Source organism: Paroedura picta, unplaced genomic scaffold (genome assembly GCF_049243985.1).
Source record: "Paroedura picta isolate Pp20150507F unplaced genomic scaffold, Ppicta_v3.0 Ppicta_v3_sca21, whole genome shotgun sequence".
Classification (NCBI taxonomy): Eukaryota; Metazoa; Chordata; class Lepidosauria; order Squamata; family Gekkonidae; genus Paroedura; species Paroedura picta.
The window spans coordinates 4,881,487-4,902,651 of NW_027518618.1; the positions used below are offsets into that span (position 1 = coordinate 4,881,487).

Consider the following 21,165-nt stretch of genomic DNA (forward strand, 5'->3'; position numbering starts at 1 on the left):
ATCCTGCATTTCTGGGTATGGTCATTGAAAGGGCCACCTTTCAATGGTACTCAGCGCTGGGAAGGTTCGCCTGGCCTGGCCTGGCCCTGGCCTGGTAGAATGAGCTCCCGGAAGAACTGAGGACCCTGCAGGAGCTCTCTGTGTCCCACAGGGCCTGTGGGACGGAGCTCTTCTGGTCTTCAGTTGAGGGCAGGGCAGGGGAGACCAGATGGGCCCTTCCAGGTTAGATCATCTTCTGGTAGTGGATTGCTGGCACATGAGGCACAGGGAGGGAGCTATCTGGACTGGGGGAGGAAAGGTAGGGTTTTCGTCACCGGGATATATTTTTAATGGCGGATTGTTGATATTTCATGTTGGGTTTTACTGTTGTGTAACCCGCTGCGAGATGGCTTTGCTGATAGCGGAGGGAAATGAATCTAATAATAATGGTCCCCAGTGATTTGTCCCTGGGCTCTGCTTTGCCCTCCAGAGTGCGCATGGTGGCTCAGAAGGGAAAGGACAGCAAGGGTTCAGGGATCCTCGCAGGGAGAGGGGGCTGCCCTGAATTGCCCCCAAAGACTGACCTAGCACCTGGAGCTCCCTGCAAAGGCTGGGGGAGGGAGGCTTTGGCCAGTAGAACTTGCAGGGAAGAGTCCCCCTCCAGTCATTGTGTGGATCAGGATGCTGCACCATGGCTCTGACCCAGCGGGGGATCTCAGTAAGGAGTAGGTAATGGGCCCTTCCTGGACTCTAATCTGAAGAACTGCGTTTGATTCCATGCTCCTCCTCCTCCTTCTTTCTTCTTTCTTCTTCTTCTTTCTTCTTCCCGCTTCACAGAATGCCAGCTCATGAAGGCAGAGCGCCCCCGGCCCAACACTTTCATAATCCGCTGCCTGCAGTGGACGACTGTGATTGAGCGGACTTTCCACGTAGACTCCCCCGATGAACGGTGAGCGGGATGGTGATGGAGGAGAGTTTGAACTTTGCTGCAGTTCCTAAAATGCCCATTCAGTGGTTAAACATTGTTTGTGACCATGCAAAGTTCTGTAATGTTTTGTCCCTGTCACTTAGCTTCTGGAACTCTGTCTTAATTGGGAGGAGGATGTACTTGAGCATCTCTCGAAATGCTGCCAAATGGTGCCAATGTTGCTGTACTGGGCTGGCCGATTTCCAAGGCCAGGGGAAGTAACTAGAATTGTTGATCCTAAACCACTGGAGTCGGGCGGAGGGCTGGGAGGAATGGAAAATTGCCTTTTGGGGCCTTTCCAGTGACTTTGCAAAAGGGCAAAGGGTGGTCTGGGGGGGATGTGCAAAGGGTGGAGACCTTAGGTTATTGGCTTGACCCGTAGGGGCATCACCTTTACCCACCTCCAGTGAAAAGTTATATAATTTCATGTATATTGTTCGACGCACAGGCCCTTTTGGGACCAACCCTCCTGTGTCATTTTGTTCTTCTGCAGTTGAATAAAATCATAAAAGGTTTTCCAGTCTAGTGGTCACTCTATTTGGGTACTGCCCACTAGGCAAATGAACCCAAAACGCCCAGACCAGGCCCTGGGCCATCAACAGGTGTGGCTCTGTGGGGGGACCAGGGAAGCATGCCTGAGCCATCAGCTGGGGCTCTTCCTGCAGCAAGGGCAGCCTCAGTTCTCTGGAGTGGCATGCAGCCATTCCCCAGCACAGGGCGGCCGGAGCAGCTCCTTCTACATCCCATGTTGGTTCCCAGCACCCAGAAATTCAGATCTCTGTGTAGGCAGGTGCTGGTGGTGGTGATGGTAGAAGCCATGGAGGGGCCTGTCATGCTAGAGTCAGAGTGCCGTTGTAGTTAAGAGCAGCAGACTCTAATCTGGAGAACTGGGTTTTATTCCCCACTCCTCCTCCACTGTGGGCCAGTCACAGCTCTCTCAGGGCTCTCTCAGCTTAATCTACACCACTGGGTGTCTTGTGGGGACAGGAGGGTAGGCCATTGTCAGCTGCTCTACCAGGTAGTGAAAAGCAGAGCACACGAGAAGCCAGCAGTTCTAGTCCAGCCCATCTGTGGAGCCCTGCAGCTTAGCTGTGCTTTGTTGGGCAGAGGGCTTGCTGTCCCCTGTGTGGCTGCCAGAGTCCGTAACCCTCTTGTGTTGTCTGCAGCGAGGAGTGGATCCGTGCCATTCAGATGGTCGCCAACAGCCTGAAGAACCAGGAGCCGGAAGAGGACCAGATGGACTACCAGGGCGGCTCTCCTGGGGGTAGCACCGGGGCGGAGGAGATGGAAGTGGTGGCCGTGACGCAGGCCCGGGCCAAGGCGGTGAGAGGCTGCTGGGGGGAGGAACGGAGGCCTGATGAGCAGTGCCTCTTCTCCTTCAGTGGGGCGAAGTCATCCAGGATGGTTAAGTCATGCCTCTGCTCGCTCAGGCAATACACATGCAAATGTTTGCTAAGCTGCTTCTTGAGTGACCATTGAGTGACCTTGCAGTTGCCCTACTGCTCCGGTAGGAAGACCAGAGCCCTGCTCCTAGTCTAGGTTTTCAAAAGTTTAACCCCAACAAATGAAAAAGAGAGAAAGGATTATTACCAAGGGAAGGCAAGGGCCTTCCCAGCGAAATTCCTCAGGTGCCCAGCATTTCCAGGGCATGGGAGAGAAGGCCAGGAGAAGGGGTTAAGGCAGCTGGTGGGACTGAACCTCCGGGGTCTCAGTCTGCGGGTGAAGAAGAGCCGATTCAGAAGGGAATCTCTGCGATACCTCCAGGAAGTTCTGCAGGCTGTGGACATGCAGACATCCGTGGACCTACATGAAGATTCCTGAAGGTCGCTTTGCTTCTTCCACGAAGCGCAGCGTTTGGGCTGCCACTCGCGATCTTTTGTTGAGGGAAAAGGAGGTGGCCATGGTGAGGTGGTCCACCCACTGGATGGTATCATTCCTACAGGATCACAACTTCCTCCTTAACGTGGACAAGAGACCCTTGACTCCTACAAGGGACCTGGCTCATCTTAGGGCCAGGATAAGCACACACTTGCTAAAGGTGTTCCTGCCAGAAGACAAACGGCATAAGATCGCTCCTCCGGAAGCAAGACTTCATGCAAGCAAAAAGGCAGACCTGGTGCGTCTGGTAGCAGGACTTGGACTGGTGACCTCTGCCATAGATGTCGTGCCCTGGGTGTGTTTTCACCCAAGACAGCTACAATGTCCCTTCTGCCTTACCTCAGGACATTGCCAGAGAAGGAACAGGAAGACCCAGATACTGGCAATCCAATGTGCAGAGCTTTGTTGGTGGACATAGTATGTGCATCTCGGGAAGGGCACAGATTTCGTGCAACCAAGACATCATGACGCCCAGTGCTAGCCAGCGAGGATGGGGAGCTCCCTGCCTGGGCCAGGCAGCTCAGGGAAAGTGCTCATCCCAGGAAGGACCAGACAGCATCAACTGGCTAGCCCAGCCCAGCCCTTCTCGACTTCTTTACCCTTGAGAAGCCCCAGAAACATTCTTCAGGCTTCGAGAAACCATGTACTGAATGTGGTGGTTGCGTTTATAACCACCCGGGGCTCCTCCCCTTCCCACCCCCTGCAGGCCCATCATTGGCCATTTGGGGAGGGGGGGGTTGACAGGACCGTATATGGTTGTATCACCTGATAAATGCTTAACAAATTTTAAAAATGAATTAACGCCCACCCGTTCAGGAAACCTTTCCAGGGCTGTCACAAAATCCTGGTTGAAAAAGCCTGGGCGAGAGCTTTCAGCTGTTTGCCTTTCTGCACCCAGTTCAAGACAGTTGTGTCTTGGTGTGCTCAGAAAATATGATGACGAAGGTGTACATCAATCAACAAGGTGGGATGAAGTCCCAATTGCTTTATCTGGATGCCTTTGTGACGAAATGCCTCCACTGCTATTTCAAAAGGACAGTTTTTTCCCACTGGGCTGAAGGGAAGAGAAGGGCTACTAAGACCCCCTTCCCTTCACCGTCCCTTTCACATGTTGATAGACCTGCCCAGGAAGCAGGTACCTGGACTGGAATGGGGGAGGGAGAGCTGCTTCTTCCCAGAAGCCAGAGAGCCCCCAAAGGTAGGCAGCAAATTCCAGCCCCTCCACATGGCGTCGCCTACCTCCAGAAGCTGGCTAGCAGCCGCCTTGCAAATTCCTCCCTGAAATGTGCGGTTCCCCGGTGAACAATCATCCTGCAACCAGCGGAAAGGCGGTATGGAAGATGAAACGTGCTAAAGCCTGCTCAGTTTATTTTGTCTTCTTTTACTTAACTCTGTGCTGTGCTAAAGATGTGCTTTTTAAGCCTCGTTCTTTTAATAATAAATTGTTTATAAATTGGAAGTGGGCCATGGTTCTCTGATCCACGTAGTGCTCCCCCACCTCGGAAAAGCTCCCCAGTGCAAAGGGAAGACCCCAAGTTGTGTATCTTTGCAGTAACTCATTCCCCACAGTGTTCAGGTGTTGGGGCCATGGGAAGACCACAGAGGCAAGGCCTCACCTGCGTGAAAGGGGAAGTTAGGGGTGCCTGGCTTTCCCAGCATTGACTCTGTACTTTAGCCAGGTGGTGGTGGCAGCTACCCAGAGAGTCCCTTTTGCCACCTGCCTGGATTTAGCAACCTGCCAGAATGGCAGGCAAGGACGGAACGGCCTGTAAGGCAAAAGTGGGCTGGTTCTGTCACAGCCTGTCTCCTCCTCAAGTGGGCTTAAATCGGTTTAAAAGCAGAGCGTCTGCAGGGCCAGGCAAACCAGCAAATGGACTGGCTGAGCCGTCAGGGTCTGGAGCTTGGGGAGTGGCATCTCAACCAGGGGATATTTGGCCAGATCGCAACCAGATTTGGCTCTCCTAGCAACATCCTTCTAGATTCGTGTCTTCTAGCAATCTCCAGCGACATGCAAACATGGAGGTTTCTGGCACTCTACTGCGACAAGGCGGCAGAGGGTGAGGACCCGCTCATACACCCATGGCCTCGGGGTCCGCTGTACACTTTCCCCCCCTCTACAGCTCATCAATAAGGTGCTGAGCAACATCAGCAGAGTAGGGGCCAGAGTAATCTCCATTGTTCCACACTGGCCCAGACACCTGTGGGTCTCCAGGTTGGCCCAGATGTTAGAGATGGAATCGTGGTCTTTACCAGCACATGAGGAACTGCTGCTCCAGGGACTCACCCAACACCCAGACCCAGCATGGCTTCAACTAATGGCATGGAAGGTGAACAGCATCTACTGAAAATTTTAGGATTTTCATCCAAGATCGTCAGCCTGATGCTCCAGACCTGTCAGCCATCTACCTAACACATCTATGACCACACCTGGAAGGCCTTCAGCAGGTGGGCCACCAAGACTGGCATCCACCCTCTTTGCCCATCCTATAAAGACCTCTTAGCCTTCCTTGTTGAGGGATGGAAACAGGGAGTTTGGGCCAATATCCTGAGGAGACAAGCTCTCAATGCAGTCCTGGGATTTGGAAGAGCAAATTCTCTGTCATTCCAGACGTTTCATTAAGGGGGCCAAATAGAGGTTACCCATTGTGCTCCGGGCACTTAAGAGGGCACAACTCAATTTCCTAAAATGGAAGGTGGCCTCCTTTATCGCCGTCACTTCAGCCAGACAGGTGTTGCAATTGGCAGCGCTGCCATCTAGGAACTCCCTGCCTTTCTAAAGGGCTCAGGTTGGACTCCTAGCTTCATTCCCAGGGTCAACTCACTGTTTCACTTGGAGCACCCAGTGGTCCTGTCCTCGTTCTACACCAGAGCACAGCATACGGTTGAGAAGGAGCGGCACAAGCTGGATGTTTGTAGAGCACAACGAGTCTGTCTCTATCGGATGGCAGCTTTCAGGCTCTCAAACACTCTGTTCATTCCGCATGGCATGCAAAACCTAGGCAGGAAGGTCTCCTCATTGACCATTGCATTCTGGGTCGAGGCATGCAAGTCACCTAGCGAGCTTCCGCTTGGGAAGATCGCCACTCACCCCACTAGAGCCATCGCCTCCTCCATGGCTGTCTCTGCCAGGGCTCCCGTCTCAGGTATTTGCAGGTCAGCTGCACAGCCATCATTTTCTGCCTTCGGCAAGCAGTACCATATTGGCCAGGTGGACTCGGAAGAGGCTGCCTTTGGCTGCAGGTGGAATGATGGAAACACTATTCCACCCCAGGGTAAGCTTGAGTACTGCTGACCACCTTGGATGACTTTGGCCCCACTGAAGGAGAGCCAAAAGTTGGACCTTACCTGAAGGTCTCTTGTCCTCAGCGGGGTAAAGTCATCCACTTCCCACCCAAGCAAGGTCATTTGCAGAGGGGAGCGTTGGACGTTCACATGGGCAAGATGGATGCTGCCAAGCATAAGGATGCAGCAGGGCTTGGACCCAGTAGTCACTCAAGAGGAGGCTTAGCAAAAATTGCCTAGGCATTGCCCTGTCTACCTGGGCGAGCAGAGGCACAGCCTAACCACCCTGGATGTCTTCACCTCACTGAAGAGAAGAAGGTCAGGTCGAATGTTTCGTTCTGCTTGCTGGGCCCCCAGGATCTGGGCTGGGGAAAAGTGGGTGCTGGTGTGCTGGCAGGCCCCCTGACCCCCTCCTCTCTGCTCCCTCCCTCCCTCCCCAGACGATGAACGACTTCGACTACCTGAAGCTCCTGGGCAAGGGCACTTTTGGGAAGGTCATCTTGGTGCGAGAGAAGGCCACCGGGCGCTACTATGCCATGAAGATTCTGCGCAAAGAAGTCATAATCGCCAAGGTCTGGTTGAGCATCAGGGTGGGGAGGACTGGGGAGAAGGGAAACCGGGCCTGGCCACAGCCGGGGAGGGGGGGGGTCCAGTGAACGGCAGCAAGGGGCCCCTTGGAAAGCTCAGGAGGTGAAAGTGAGGCGCTCTGCCTGCAGGGAGGGCGTGGCTCAACCCTGCTGCCTGGGTGGAGGTCCAAGAACAGCCTCCCGGGTTCAGCAGCAAGGGTGAGCTTTGGCTGCACACCTGGCCGTCCTGCTGGCTGCTCCGCTGAGGAAAACTGCTCTTCTGGTGGCCCAGTTGGCATCCCTTTTAGGGCTCTCCCTGTTGGAGAAGGGTGTTTTAAGAAAACCTACCCTGGGAGTGTGTTGCATTGCCCCCCCCCCCTGCAAGCAGGGTGTTTGTTCGTCATCTGGGCCTGAGATGCTGGCATCAGCAAAGTCTGCCTTTGGTGGCTTGCCAGGTATGAGGCCTGTGGATCAAGTGACAGGCAATGCTGTGTCTCCCTCTCCCAGGACGAGGTGGCCCACACAGTCACGGAGAGCCGAGTTTTGCAGAACACCAGACACCCCTTCCTCACGGTACGTGGATTGAGGAGGAGGGTTGCAAGGGCCGGTTTCCGTCCCCTTCCCCAGCTGCGGCAAAGTTGTTTCTCAGCGCTGATCCAGTTCCTTCCCTTCCCTCCCCAGGCACTGAAATATGCGTTCCAGACCAACGACCGCCTGTGCTTCGTCATGGAGTACGCCAATGGAGGGGAGGTAGGTGGGGGTCCTCCTGGGACAGGATTGTGGCTCTGGACCGGGTGGTTCTCCAAGGACTGTCCGTTTAAACTGTTTAGCCCCAAATATCTCTCAGAACTGTCAGATTTAAGATTGGTTGCAACTCTTTATTTTGCCAGCACAAATGAATTGCGAGTTATGTTTTTAGTGAATTAAGACTAGCAAACCAGGCAGAAAACTTTCAGAGATCTAAATTACCTTTTACTGAAAAAAAGAAGTAATTTTCTTCCTGAGACAAAATGCTAGAAAATAAAAGCATGTGAACATTAACCCTCTAACAATTGCAAAGACAAGTGCCAGTAAAGTCAGATCTCCTGGCATTACTCAAGTATGTTTGAATATGTCAAATTCAAAGTGATCCAGAGTTCAGATTAGCTATGTTTGAGGACAGGAAAGCCTGGAGGATCATTGTCCATGGGGTCATGATGGGTCGGACATGACTTCGCCCCTAACAACAATAACAATGTTTGAGTCCAGCTTTCATAAGCTTCTCCCCTGAAATTCTTGATGGTCTCTGCAATGTTTGTGGACTCGGATCCTCCCCTCCCATTGCAGACCATCATAGCAGATTTCAGAGGATCATCTTAAACTACGTCTAGGAATGTTTCTGCAAACCCAAGTCATGGACACAACCAGACAGCTCACCTCGTGCCTTTGGAGAGTTCCTTCCAGAGAAATCTGATCTGTTTGCTACAGCAAAGAGTTTATATAGAAAAACAGCAAATCTTATCCTGTGCAAATTTCCCCCTACTCCCTCATACCATCCTCTGGATAAATAATCCGTCCTCAACAAAGGACGAGGTAATCTGACGCAGATGCCTTTGGTAACATTCTCATTAGCCTTTCTAAAGCAGGACTAGAAGTCAAACTTGGCTCGTAATCGGTTAAAAGTCAATGTCCACTATTTCTGTGGGTGTTTCATTTAATTCTCAGATGAGCCACACATGAGCACGCAGGTAGGTGAAGCCACGCCAGAGCAGCAAGGCAGCCTGTGATTGGATCAAAACCCTGCTGCCCTTTTCTAAGAGGCTGTGCTGGCCAGAAAGCTCAGGCTGAGGGGAAGCGGGCAGCGAGGTCCCAGCCCTGGTGGACATCTCCTTGGCCTGCCTGAAGCACATGCCAGTTCATGGGCTGGGTAACCTCACCCCTCCTGCATGTGCTGGTGGCCTTTACCCACCTCCCCTGCGGCTCACAAAGTGTCCTGTCTCCCTGTCTGCAGCTCTTCTTCCACCTTTCCAGAGAGCGGGTCTTCACTGAGGACCGGGCCCGCTTCTACGGGGCCGAGATTGTGTCAGCCTTAGAGTACCTCCACTCCCGGGATGTTGTTTATCGAGACATCAAGGTAATGCTGGCGCAGGTGCTTTGGCGAACGCCTTGTGGCCTGGCACTGTGCCCCCCCCCCCCCCCGGTGAGAAATGAAAACCACCATTGTTGCCCTGAGTCCCAGCCCTACAATTGCAGGGGTGACCCATGCGCATCTTGGGGACATTTTGGAATGGCAGCCAGGTGCTGTCTCTCCAGAAAGCAGAGTTGTGGCTGCCACTTGGGGGGGTTCCCCCTGCCCCCCACCCCCATTCAGGGGTTGGGTTGCTTGGCAGCAGGAGGCACAGGGGATCTCCACTGTCTCTTGGGCACTTGCTGGGTGCCAAACCAACCCTTAGTGCCTTCGTTCCTACCAGCTGGAGAACCTCATGCTGGATAAAGACGGACACATCAAAATCACGGACTTTGGGCTGTGCAAAGAGGGTATCACCGATGGGGCCACGATGAAGACCTTCTGTGGGACGCCAGAGTATTTGGCCCCAGAGGTAAGGGAAGTTTGCCCAACTGACCCATCCAGAGCGGCCTAGTGAAGGGAGGGAAGATGGAGGGAGCTCCTGAATCAGCAACCAAGCTGGCAAGCTCAGCAGTAGAACATCCGCCCTGAACACAGAAGCCCCCCCCCCCTTCAGTCCCAGGCTGCTTCTGCCCTTAAAAAGGATCAGGGAGCAGGTGGTGCAAAAGGTCTCCATAGCTGACCCGGCTGCTCTTGACAGACCGTGCTTCATGCCCCCTAACACAGTGGGTCAGCACACAGGACAAGGCCAAGCTGGGCTGTCCGGTGATCAGCTGCCACCCAGGCTCCGATCCCATTTGGCACACAGCAGCGGCTGGTGCTCCAGGCATGGCTTACAGGGTCCCGTGGGGAGCCTGCTTCTGGGAGGCCAGCAGGGAAAGCTAAGCGTGTGCCCTCCCCATCCCTGAGGGAGTCTCAACACACACTGACATTCACACAGGGGATTGCCCAGAAGGGGAGAGAGGCCACAGGGGGAGTGTGGGGGGTGGGTGAGGCAGGGAGAGGGAGAACAGGATGGATTCAGTTAACCCCCCAGCAAGATTTTATGGTGTGGAATGGCAAAATCCTTGTGCAAACAGCGGCTGGAGTGGGTGGATGTGGCATCATGGCCTATGTGGGGACATGCCCTGTGCCTGCCAAAGTGCCCAGCTGCCTGGCTCTTTGGCTTTCTGAGGCACTGGAGGGTCAGAAATCCGACCACGCTGCTGCCCAGGCCCCCCTGTGCCCCTGGAACCATCCCTCTCTTTGCTGGGGCTTAGGCCCACTTGCTTCTCTCCCCCCACAGGTGCTGGAAGACAACGATTACGGACGGGCCGTGGACTGGTGGGGCCTGGGGGTGGTCATGTACGAGATGATGTGTGGGCGCCTCCCCTTCTACAACCAAGACCACGAGCGCCTCTTTGAGCTCATCCTCATGGAAGAGATCCGCTTCCCGCGCACGCTGAGCCCAGAGGCCAAGGCCCTGCTAGCCGGGCTGCTCAAGAAAGACCCCAAGCAGAGGTGAGGGGGGCTGGCCTCTGGGGCGCTGCACAGGGTTCCACAGGCACCTTTTGGCCCAGGCCTGCGTTCGAAACAGAGCATGGCCAGCCTTAACCAAACATGTGGAGCTGGAATTTGGCTGGACATTCGGAGGTGCCCTGGACTCTCAGTGGCCTCCAAAGTGCAAAGCAGGGCTGCTCGCCAGGGCTCTGCATGGCTTCTCCTGGGATCGGCTTTGCCTGGGCCCTCCAGGTCAGGGCATGGGAGAATCCCCAGTTCATGGTGTCAGCAGCAGTGTTTGGGTTGGGCGGGATGCTTTGTAATCTATTTTTTTGCAGTATGTATGTTGGTGGAGGTTGGGAAGAAGAGTGTTCCCCTGTTCCTGTCCCTCTAACTGGGCCCGAGGAGGGCAGCCCCCTCCCCCATTGCTGCGCCTTGCAGTCAGTTGGGTGGGGATACTTTCTCACAAGTCTTGGGCTCCCAGTTGTCCCTGGACACCCTCCCAGGAGCAGGAGACAATTCCATTGCTCCTTGCAGGCTTGGCGGAGGCCCCAACGATGCCAAAGAAGTGATGGAGCACCGGTTCTTTGCAGCTGTCAACTGGCAGGATGTGGTTCAAAGAAAGGTGAGGGTGAGGAACCCCGGGGAAGGGGCCCCCTCAACTGCTTGGAGCTGCTGGGCTCCTGGGAGGTGGGGGGCCTGCTCATGCCCAACTGAGTTCCAGAGCAAACGTGCCTCTTGCTTGCAGCTCATCCCACCCTTCAAGCCCCAGGTGACCTCTGAGATCGACACCCGGTACTTTGATGACGAATTCACTGCACAGTCCATCACCATCACCCCACCTGACCGATGTGAGTAGAAAGACTGTGCTCCCCCCAAGCCTCTCTCCCACCAGCGGCGGTTGGGTTTGGGGCCCAGCTGGGGCTGGTTCGTGCCCACCCTGAGAGGGGAGGGGGTGAGCCTGTTCCTCTGCCGTTCCCGAGCGATGCGCGAGCTGCATCTCCTTTGCCCACAGATGACAGCCTGGACTCGCTGGAGGCCGACCAGAGGACCCACTTCCCCCAGTTCTCCTACTCGGCAAGCATCCGGGAGTAGGCGGGCAGCGGTCCCTTGGAGACTCCGCGGGGGCAGCCAAGGCAGCTCTTTCTGACTGGATCCCCTGCGGCTGGCTCTGCGGCACCCCAGCTCCTGGGGACTGGACCGACATCACCAGCCCTGCTGGCCGGCCGGCCGGCCGGCCTGCCTGCCTGCTTGCCTTCCTCCCCCCTGGAGAGTCCTGAACTTGCCCCAGCAAGAAAGTGGGGCTCTCTTTGCTCCCAGCCCCACGGGTCTTCTGTGGGAGAACAGTCCGGGGGCCGCAGCAGAAGCGTATACAGACTCCGTGTTCTGCCCCAGGGGCCTTTCTCCAAGGTTCCTTTGGAAATTGCTCTGGGTAGGCGAGAGGAGCCCCCTGGAGCCAGGCAAGGGCTTTCTGCTTGTGGAACAGAAGAGATCCCTTTGGATCAACAGACTGCCACACGGCATACCAAAAAAAGGCACATTTGGGGGGGGGGGGCATCTTGCCTATTGAATGTGGGATGCTCTCCTACCTCCTGCCAGCAGGAGGTACCAGAGCCAAAACTGGCGGCTGTTTCTGCTTGGTGCCTCTTCCTTTCCGACTGGCCTTGGGCACCAGGGAGAGACAGACAGACAAGACAGGCCAGCTCACTGCCAGCAGATTCGCCCTCCTTGTTGTGGTGGGCAGTAAAATCTACAGGAAGTCTCCACCTCCTCTCTGCTTGGTGCAGAGGAGGAGCAATGAGGGCTCTTTCTCTCGCTTGGGCCAATGCCTTAGCCCAAGCGCCATGCTTGCCCAGTATCACTTTCTGCAGCTGGGTGGCCCCAGGCAGAAGATGCCTCACTTCCGCCCCGGCAGTGGCGGCGACGACCGGTGCTGTCTCCTTGCAGGCTCGTGGTGCTGCTGGAGAGGGGCAGCTCTGTTCCGATGGTCTCGGTGTGCTATAGCTACCGTTGGTGGGGGGACTTGTGCCGCCAGGTGACCCACCAGTCCTGGTGCCTCCCGGTGCCTGCCCTGGGGAGGAGAAGCCCCAGGATTACTCATTCAGGGCTGTGTTTTCCCTTGCATCTTGGGAGGGACCTGCTTTTCTCCCCATCCCAAGTGAGCAGTGCGGTTTGCGTGCTGTGTAGCTGCTACCTCGAAGGGCCAAGAGGCCGCCCCATGCCTGGCCCCCATATGCCATGGGTAGGTTCCAGCTGGCCACGTAGTCCAGACCTCTCTGCAGACCCTCCCCCTTCTTGGTTTGAGGGAGGGCCCCTTGACATGTAACTCCTTTTGGAACCAAAATCCTGGCTTCAAGTCCCTTTTGCCTCTCCCATTGCTGGCAATGGTGGGCTTCCCTCAGGGTGGCATTTTGGGGCTGGAGAAGGATGGTAGTTCTGCACCTCCCTCGATCTTCCTGTACTGCAGCTGCTGGGGGGGGGGGGCTGCATGCTCAGCAGGGCCTGCAGCCAAGGTTCCCAGCAGAACGGGGTCCACTCCCCCCCCCACACACACACCCACACCCACACACAGGCTGTCCTGCATCTCTTACTCTGGGCCATGTGGGGAGATTCCCTACGAGAGGCTGGATTGGAACTCAGGTGCACTTCCTCCTCGAGGGTAAGGGCTGTTCTCCACATTGGGCTGGCTGAAGAGTAGTGACCCCATGGAATCCTCGTTTTGGCATTTCAGAAACAGCCCATGGAACTTGGAGGAGGGGGCAGGTGGCCTTAAAAACAAGCTGGTGTGTGGGTGTTCCTGCCCCTTTCTCCTGTCTTCAGGGGAGGGGCTCCACCCCACTGTGCCTCTGTGGTCACGACTGGCCTGGACTCCTTGAGACTGGCTCCGAGGGGGAGGAGGGGCTGGAGCGGCCGGTTTGGTTGCAGAAGCGCAGCTCGCATCCATCCTGAGGAGCCCTGCCGTGGGCTACCCCATGTCTCCTCCCACCCCTGCTGGCACCCAAGACATTTTTTTGTGCCCGCCTCTGTCCCAGGAGGAGACGATGCGGTTCTCTTTCTCTTCCACACAAGGATGGCAGCATCACCTATAAATTGGGCTGGGGGAGCGATGCAGACTCTGTGCCCCCCTTAGGTGCTGCAGCAATCAGCTGCCCCCAAGCGAATGGGGCTGCTGAGGTCCTCTGGAGTGTCCCAAGCTGCCCCAGTTGGTTGATGTCTGCTCAGTCTCTGGAGGTTGGAGGGGGGGGGGTCCTTGAGAGGCTGCCCCCGAGGCAGAGGCAGGCTGAGGGGCGGTCCTTCGTGGGTGGCTTCACGATTGGGCATCTGTGTGGGGGCCAGGCCTCCCTGCTGGGTCCCTAGGGGGCTTGTGGGCAACTCTGGAGGGGGGTGGAAGGGGGTGAAACTGGCACCCATCTCCTGACACTGGTGGTTTCTCCTCCACCTCTCCCCTGTGTGGGATCCAGAAGGTTGGGGGCTGCTGAAACACAGCCTCCTGCCCGTGAGGTTCTGGCTCAGGGCGAAGCTGTGTTTAGACTGCCCAGCAGCTGGCTCTCCCAGAGTGGAGTCTGGCTGTCCTTTCTCCTTGGAGCGTGGCCACTGGTCCTCGGGGCAGGAGGAATGGAGTGTGAAGGGGGCATCTCCTGGTGCCCTTGGCTGGAGAGGCCCATGGAAGGCACGGTCTGCCGTTGCACAGTTCTGTGCCAGAGGCCCTTGGAGGTCTCCCTGGGCTTTGGGGACCTCACTGTGTGGGGCTGTTTTCTGCCCCCTTGCAGGAGCCTTGTCCTGTTCAAGCAGTCTGTGGCTGGAGGCCACCTTTCTGTGCCCTGCTGGCCCCTAGGGTGCCACTGCTCTCTTCCCTGGGGCAAACTGCTTGGTCACGTCACAGGGTGGCAAGCCACAGTTCGTGGGGGAGGGTTAGACCCCTGGGGGCTCCCAGCCAAGCAGCTTGTCTGGTCCAGGCTGGATGGACGGGGTGGGCTGGGCTGCCTCACCTGGCCCTGCTGCAACAGAAGAGGAGGTCCCGCCTTAATGCCCTCGCTGGTGCTGTCCTTCCTCACCTCATGTGCTGGGGCCTCCTGCCCCACCAGCCAGCCCAACTGTGACTCTGCTCCTGTGCTCAGGTGCCCGCTGGCCTTCCCCCAGCCTGGCGCTCTAGGGGCAGGGCGGTGCCCCACACCCTGTTTTGGATCCAAATGACGCTGTCTAGGATCTCTCAGAAGTTAGGCAAAAACGTGTTTGCGCTCCAGGGAAGCCTGAAGCCTTGTTTTCCCCCCTACTCTTTGCATTGGGTTTTTTACAGAAATAAAAGTGTTCTTTCTGTTGTGATAGTTGCCGTTTATTAACTTGCCACTGTTTGCTGCCTTACCTACACCGGGGCCCAGCCCCCTCACCCCAGTGCCCGTTGAGCTCAGTTGTGCGGGCGGGGGGGGGGGGGTGTCTCTCCTGAGTCGCTGCTTGCTTGGCTCTGTAGGCCGCAGAAGGCCAGCCTCTTCCCTGGGTTTGTGCGGTACAAGCAATAAAATGGTTCTGTTTCCGTTTCTGGCTCTCCTGCCACTCTTCTTGCCGTCAGACAAGCCCCCCCCCACACACACACACACACACACGCACTCCTCCCCGTGCCCCTGCAGGTGCTGAGCCCCCTTTACCTTCGTCTCCCGCAGGGGAGGCCAAAGCGCCCCTTTGTCGGGGCCAGGATGGGCTGGCTCCTTGCCCCAAGGGTTTCCCAGGCGCCTCCTTTCCCCCTCCCCGCAACAGCCGCCGTGGGGTGGGGGGAGGTGGGCTGAGAGAGCTCCGACAGAGCCGGGTCTGGGTGCTGGGCGGGGGGCGGACCTCAGGCAGCCAAGCGCCACCGGGTCTGGCCGTGGGCGGGACGACGCCCTGCCCGGGCGGCCGCCGTCCGGCGAGGGGGCGGAGCGGCGGTACACTGCCTCTGCACGGGGAGGCTCTGCCCGGCCGACCGGGAGAAAAGGCGCGTCTCGCGGGCCGCCGCTTTAGCTTCATGGCGGGGCTGCTGCCCAGAGAGGTGCGGGGAGGGGGTGGAGGGTCGGTCGGCCGCCCCCTTCCCCTCGGTCTGGCCCACGGAGGTCACCTGCATCGTCTCCGCAGGCCCTCTGAGGCCGGTGCCGAGCCGAGCCGAGCCGTGTGAGGTCCGGGCGGGAAGGCCTCCCGGTCCCAGCCCCCGGTTGCTTCTTCTGCCAGCGAGCCGCTGCCGGCCCGAGCAGGCAAGAGCGACCCCGATGGCCTTAGAAGATCTGGCCCGGGCCGGTAGCTTCACGCCCCAAAGGCGTCCCCGGGACGGCTGCAGGGCCCTCCCGAGCAGGTCAACAACGAAGCCTCTGCGCCTCGGTTCAGCCCGGCTTACTCCCAGGAAGAGCCCCGTCGGCGCCGCGCCCAGCCTCCCCGCGGGGAGAAGCTTCCCTGTGTGGGCCGCACCCTTCCTCCCTTCTCTCCACCCTGCGGAGCGGCCCGGGATGAAGCGTGGCTGGCTTCCGTCGGGGGGGGGGGGGGGAGGGGAGGGGAGGGGGGGCCTGCTGCGCTGCGCTCCCCACCCGCAGCTCTCCCAGGGAAGCGCTGTTAGGAGAGCCTGTTAATGGGGTGATACCCGAAACTGGGGGGGGGGGGGAGGTTTTTCTCCTCAGGTGCTGGTGGGTTGTTTAAGCTCTGGGAAGGGGGTCTTTTCCCAGCTGCTGACCTGTGCTTGTTTGGGGGGGGGTGTTCTGGAGGGCGTAATCTCCACCTTTGCGTGCCAAGAAGTGAGCGGCAGGATGAAGAGGCATCTGGCTTGCCTGGGGGGGGGGGCACCGCAGGCCGGCCTGAGGGGCCTCCTGGCACTCTGCTTAAAAGAGCTTGCCCTTGGAGAACTACTGCCAGCACTGGGCTGCCGGATGATCCGGGGCTCCCAGGCCTCCTGTGTCCTGCTTGTGTGCAGCTCTTTGAGACTCCTCCGGCCCCAGGATTTCCTGGTCCCGCTTGCCTTCTGCCCAGGGACGGGGCAGTCTGCTGCAACAGCAAATCTGTTTTCTCTCAGAAGGTCCAGGGGAGCCGGAGAAGGGACAGCGCTCTGGGGAAGCAGGGAGCTGCCTGCCCCAGAAGCACTGCTGCAGAGACTCCTCTGCAGAGAGGTAGGGGGCTGAAGGGGGGGCAGGAGGGCTGGGCCCACTTGAACTGTGTGTGGCGGAGAGCTCGAGGGACACGCATCCCCCTCTCTGTAGCTGGGTGTTGCAGCCAGTGCTGCTGGTCTTCCCTCGGGATCCTGCAACGTCCTGGTTGTGGGCAAGCGAAGCAAAAGAGTGAAGCCCCAAGAGTGACCGGCCAGTGGCTGACCAGCTGCTTTCCTTTCCCGTCCTCCCTCCCTTTCAGCCTCCATGGGCCAGGAGCTGTCCCGAGCCATGCAGCGGATGGGCATGGGGTCGGAGCAGGAGTACTGCTACGACATCTTCTGGAACCTGATGGTGAGCCAGGGGAGGGCACTGCTCCCAGCCCCCACCCCTTCAAAGGAGAGCGGAACCAGTGGTCTCGGCAGCCTTTCCCAAGAGGCGCCCTCTCCCCACCACCCTGCAGATGCCTTTGGGGCTGAGGCAGCCGGCATGCTCTTCTTTCTGCCACCCAGGAGCAGCCGCGGCACACCGTCCGAGCCTCTGACATGCCCCACACCATGACTGCTGAGGGGCGGGCGCTCCTTGTCGACTGGCTGGTGCAGGTGCATGTAGGTGCCCCCCTTCCCTCTCCTTCCCTCCCCCCACCTCTGTGGCTGGAGGAAAGTGCCTCTAAAGAAGCCCTCTCAGCAAATCTACTCCATGGGGGGTGAGAAGAAAGAGGTCACTGTGCTCACCCTGGAGACCCACTGTCTGCCTTTGCCAGCCCTCTAAGGGCTTGCTTCTAGTGGGGTCGAACTCCCCTCTGAGCTGCCAGAGCCTATTGGTGCCCCCAAAGGGCAGCCATCAGAGGTTGGCCCCAAGGGATGCATCCTCCTTGTGATGTCAACGGTGCCTGCATGCCCCACAAGGGGGACTGACTTCCTCTCCCCCCCCCCCGCCTCCTTCTTAGGAGTACCTGAAGTTGGCCGACGACACCCTTCACTTGGCCGTGTACCTCATGAATGCCTACCTGAAAGCCAGCAAAGTACGAGTGGCCACACTACAGCTCCTGAGCATCACCTGCCTCTTCCTGGCCTGCAAGGTTGAGGAGAGCACCTGCCCCCAGGTAAGAGACAAGGCAGCTCCCTGTGGCTGGGCTGGGGCTCCCGCTGGCTACCCTGCCTTGCCCCCATGGGGAGAGGTCTGGGGACTAACACCTGCAAGCCCCAGACAGTGGTACAGTGGGCTAGGGAATTTGAGATCCAGTTGCAAATCCTTATGTGGGAGGGAGGGAGGGAGGAGTCCGAGAGTCAGCAGGGGGCTTCCTTGGCCAGGCCTTGATGGGCCCTCCGTCTCCCCTCCAGTCCAGCCAGCTGTGCCTCATGGCAGAGGACACCTTCACGCCCAAGGAGCTCTTCCGCATGGAGCGGAAAGTCTTGGCCTGCCTCCGCTTTGAGCTGCACTATGCCAACCCTGTTGCCCTGCTCCACCTGATAGCAGAAGTGGGTAGCGCCAGCCCAGAGGTGAGGGGCATTGGGGTGGCAGGTGCATGGCTCTCGTGCCTTTCTCCTCCCCAGCCCTGCCTCCTGCAGCATACTCAGAAGCACAATTCTTGGTGCAGCTTTGCAGTGTCCACTTGGAGAGGGAGGGAGGGTTACTGGTGGGTTGCCGTACAGCCAGACTCCTGGTTCCTCTTTCCTGCAGTGTGAGCTGCCCTGTTTGCGCCTTTCTCAGGTCCAGCACATGGCCATGTACTTCATGGAGCTGTCCCTGATGGAGGCAGATGCCGTGGGGGTGGAGCCTGCCCGGCTGTCCATGGCTGCCCTGCGTCTGGCACAGAGAGTCCTGGGTGAGGGGGACCCTGCAGGCTCACAGTTGCCCCAGGAATGTTCCCCCAGATTCCACCTGTCCAGGTAGGTGTTGGCCCCAACAGGAGAGTACTTAGGGCAGGTGTTGGGCTAGAGAGAGAGGAAACTGGGCCCTGCTGCCTCATTCAGCTGTTCTTGTAGAGCAGTTCTCCCAGAGCTTTCTCAGCCCCACCTAAACCTCATGGTTCTGTGGAGAGAGGAAGGGAAAGATTATTGTAAGCAAAACCTGACATTCAAAAATATACCAGCAGAGCACAGGTTCCAGTCCACACCACATCCACAGGGAGAGAAACTTCCCCAAACTCAGGCAACTTGGCTTCCCCACCCCACCTCTCCCCCTGGCCCTCCTTGTTTGGATGGGAGCCCCCCAGGCCACGGCTAGCAAAGGGCTTTGAGGCTTAGCCTGAAAGTTGTTCCTGCATCACCCCCTAAAGCTGTTCTGGTCTCACACACTCTGCAAGGGAAGCAGAAATGCCCCGTCTCTGCTGGAGACCAGCTCGGGCCCACACCTTCCCCCAGCCAGTCCTTGAGAGCCAGCATGGTGTAGGGGTTAGGAGTGCGGACTTCTAATCCGGTGAGCCAGGTCCTCCTCCCCATACAGCCAGCTGGGCTCACCACAACACTGAGAAAGCTGTTCTGGCAGAGCAGTAATCTCAGGGCTCTCTCAGCCTCACCTCCCTCACAGGGTGTCTGTTGTGGGGAGAGGAAAGGGAGGGGGATTGGAAGCCACTTTGAGACTCCTTCGGGTAGAGAAAAGCGGCATATAAGAACCAAGTCTTCTTCTTCAGTGATATCAGAGCTCTCTCAGCCTCACCTCCCTCACAGGGTGTGAGGAGAGGAAAAGGAAGGCGAGTGGAAGCCAGTTTGAGACTCCTTCGGGTAGAGAAAAGTGGCATATAAGAAACAACTCTTCTTCTTCAGTAATATCAGGGCTCTCTCAGCCTCACCTCCCTCACAGTGTGTCTGTTGCGGGGAGAGGAAAGGGAAGGTGATGGGAAGCCGCTTTGAGACTCCTGGTAGAGAAAAACAGCATATAAGAACCAACTCTCCTTCTTCTTCAGTAATATCAGGGCTCTCTCAGCCTCACCTTCCTCACAGGGTGTCTGTTGTGGGGAGAGGAAAGGGAGGGGGATTGGAAGCTGCTTTGAGACTCTTTCGGGTAGAGAAAAGTGGCATATAAGAACCAACTCTTGTTCTTCTTCTTCTTCAGTAATCTCAGGGCTCTCTCAGCCTCCCCTCCCCCACAGGTGTCTGTTGTGGGGAGAGGAAAGGGAAGGCAATTGGAAGCCACTTTGAGGTGCAGAAAAGCAGCATATAAGAAACAAGTCTCCTTCCTCTTTCTCTTCCTCCTGCCCCACTTGCAGTGTGTCTGAGCTGTCTGCCGTGTATCGGGTAATGATCCAGGCTGCCATGCGGGGCTCAAGCACCCCCCTCCGGGCCACCTTCCAGAAGTTCGCCAGGCCTCAGAAACTCTGCATCAGCATCAGTTCTGCCCTTGGTGAATCCACCTACTTGAGACACTTCCTGGGAAGCCCAGCCCCCTGAAGCAGGACTGTTGGGGAGCCTTCTTGAGGACCCACTGCAGGATGGGGGGATCTTCCAGCAGAGAACATTTCATGCACTCATCTGATAGGAGAAAAACCCAGACATCATGGCCTCCCAAAGGTGCAGGGCAGACTTAGGATTCCAAGAGCAATCCACGGCCTTCCAGCTGATGTCCTTCTTCCCTTCTTCCTTTGACTTGTCTCCACTGTCCTCTGGCCTTGAAGGTTCTACTAACAGAGATGATGTTTGAATTGCTACAGATCCACTTGAAAAAAATAAAGAATTTTCTAATAAAGTGTGTGCTCTCCCCTCTTTTAAGTCTTCTTTTTTCACTGCTCTTCCTTGGAGCTGAAGGATATTCAATTCTGATAGATTCATGATAACGTGTTAATGTCCTGAAAGTTAGCAGAGTGTGGCTGATAAGCGCAGCATGCTGAGAGCACGTGGTCAGAAAACAACAAAGAAAGAAAAGGCACTTTTTACAAAGGGTATAAACTAATATAGTAACTATTTATTAGTGAATTTATTTATTAGTGAACAAGACTCTTCCTTGTGAGTCTTGTGGGCGCATTGAGGAGGGCTTTAAACTAAGTCCAGTGTGGGAGCAAGATGTAGATTCAAAGGCTAGTTCGATGACAATAACTGTAGATGGGAACACAGCAGATTTAAAGGGAATTTTGTTGTTATGTGCGAAGTCGTGTCCGACCCATTGCGACCCCATGGACAATGATCCTCCAGGCCTTCCTGTCCTCTACCATTCCCCGGAGTCCATTTAAGCTTGCACCTACTGCTTCAGTGACTCCATCCAGCCACCTCATTCTCTGTCGTCCCCTTCTTCTTTTGCCCTCAATCGCTCCCAGCATTAGGCTCTTCTCCAGGGAGTCCTTCCTTCTCATGAGGTGGCCAAAGTATTTGAGTTTCATCTTCAGGATCTGGCCTTCTAAAGAGCAGTCAGGGCTGATCTCCTCTAGGACTGACCGGTTTGTTCGCCTTGCAGTCCAAGGGACTCGCAAGAGTCTTCTCCAGCACCAGAGTTCAAAAGCCTCAATTCTTTGACGCTCGGCCTTCCTTATGGTCCAACTTTCGCAGCCATACATTGCAACTGGGAAGACCATAGCCTTGACTAAACGCACTTTTGTTGGCAAGGTGATGTCTCTGCTTTTTAGAATGCTGTCTAGATTTGCCATAGCTTTCCTCCCCAGGAGCAAGCGTCTTTTAATTTCTTTGCTGCAGTCCCCATCTGCAGTGATCTTGGAGCCCAGGAAAATAAAATCTGTCACTATCTCCATTTCTTCCCCATCTATTTGCCAGGAATTGAGAGGGCCGGATGCCATGATCTTTGTTTTCTTGATGTTGAGTTTCAAGCCAACTTTTGCACTCTCCTCCTTCACCCGCATCAACAGGCTCTTTAGTTCCTCTT

General features: G+C 56.7%; 2 protein-coding genes across 9 annotated transcripts in view; both read left to right on the forward strand.

Annotated features, from left to right (window-relative positions):
• Nucleotides 1-14,583, forward strand: part of AKT2 (AKT serine/threonine kinase 2) — a 28,603-nt gene extending 14,020 nt beyond the window's left edge. For all 4 annotated transcript variants that reach the window (XM_077318712.1, XM_077318714.1, XM_077318713.1 and 1 more), the window contains exons 4-14: nucleotides 817-928; nucleotides 2,113-2,269; nucleotides 6,547-6,678; nucleotides 7,180-7,245; nucleotides 7,354-7,422; nucleotides 8,663-8,785; nucleotides 9,123-9,251; nucleotides 10,065-10,279; nucleotides 10,796-10,883; nucleotides 11,007-11,109; nucleotides 11,274-14,583. In XM_077318712.1, coding sequence (XP_077174827.1) covers nucleotides 817-928; nucleotides 2,113-2,269; nucleotides 6,547-6,678; nucleotides 7,180-7,245; nucleotides 7,354-7,422; nucleotides 8,663-8,785; nucleotides 9,123-9,251; nucleotides 10,065-10,279; nucleotides 10,796-10,883; nucleotides 11,007-11,109; nucleotides 11,274-11,353 — 1,274 coding nt within the window. In that variant the 3' untranslated portion in view covers nucleotides 11,354-14,583. The remainder of the gene's footprint in view (nucleotides 1-816; nucleotides 929-2,112; nucleotides 2,270-6,546; nucleotides 6,679-7,179; nucleotides 7,246-7,353; nucleotides 7,423-8,662; nucleotides 8,786-9,122; nucleotides 9,252-10,064; nucleotides 10,280-10,795; nucleotides 10,884-11,006; nucleotides 11,110-11,273) is intronic.
• A 527-nt stretch (nucleotides 14,584-15,110) lies between these two features.
• On the forward strand, nucleotides 15,111-20,049 carry CCNP (cyclin P). 5 transcript variants are annotated; one of them, XM_077318719.1, is made up of 8 exons: nucleotides 15,111-15,278; nucleotides 16,284-16,377; nucleotides 16,616-16,707; nucleotides 16,866-16,961; nucleotides 17,303-17,458; nucleotides 17,697-17,834; nucleotides 18,067-18,245; nucleotides 19,565-20,049. In XM_077318719.1, exons 1-8 carry the CDS (start codon nucleotides 15,255-15,257, stop codon nucleotides 19,743-19,745), a joined length of 960 nt encoding a protein of 319 aa, XP_077174834.1. In that variant the 5' UTR covers nucleotides 15,111-15,254; the 3' UTR covers nucleotides 19,746-20,049. The 5 variants fall into 5 exon arrangements, with proteins under 5 accessions (XP_077174834.1, XP_077174833.1, XP_077174832.1 ...); XM_077318718.1 differs by having other exon boundaries at nucleotides 16,866-16,955; nucleotides 17,697-17,855; XM_077318717.1 differs by having other exon boundaries at nucleotides 15,112-15,278; nucleotides 16,287-16,377; nucleotides 17,697-17,855.
• Nucleotides 20,050-21,165: the final 1,116 nt, after the last annotated feature.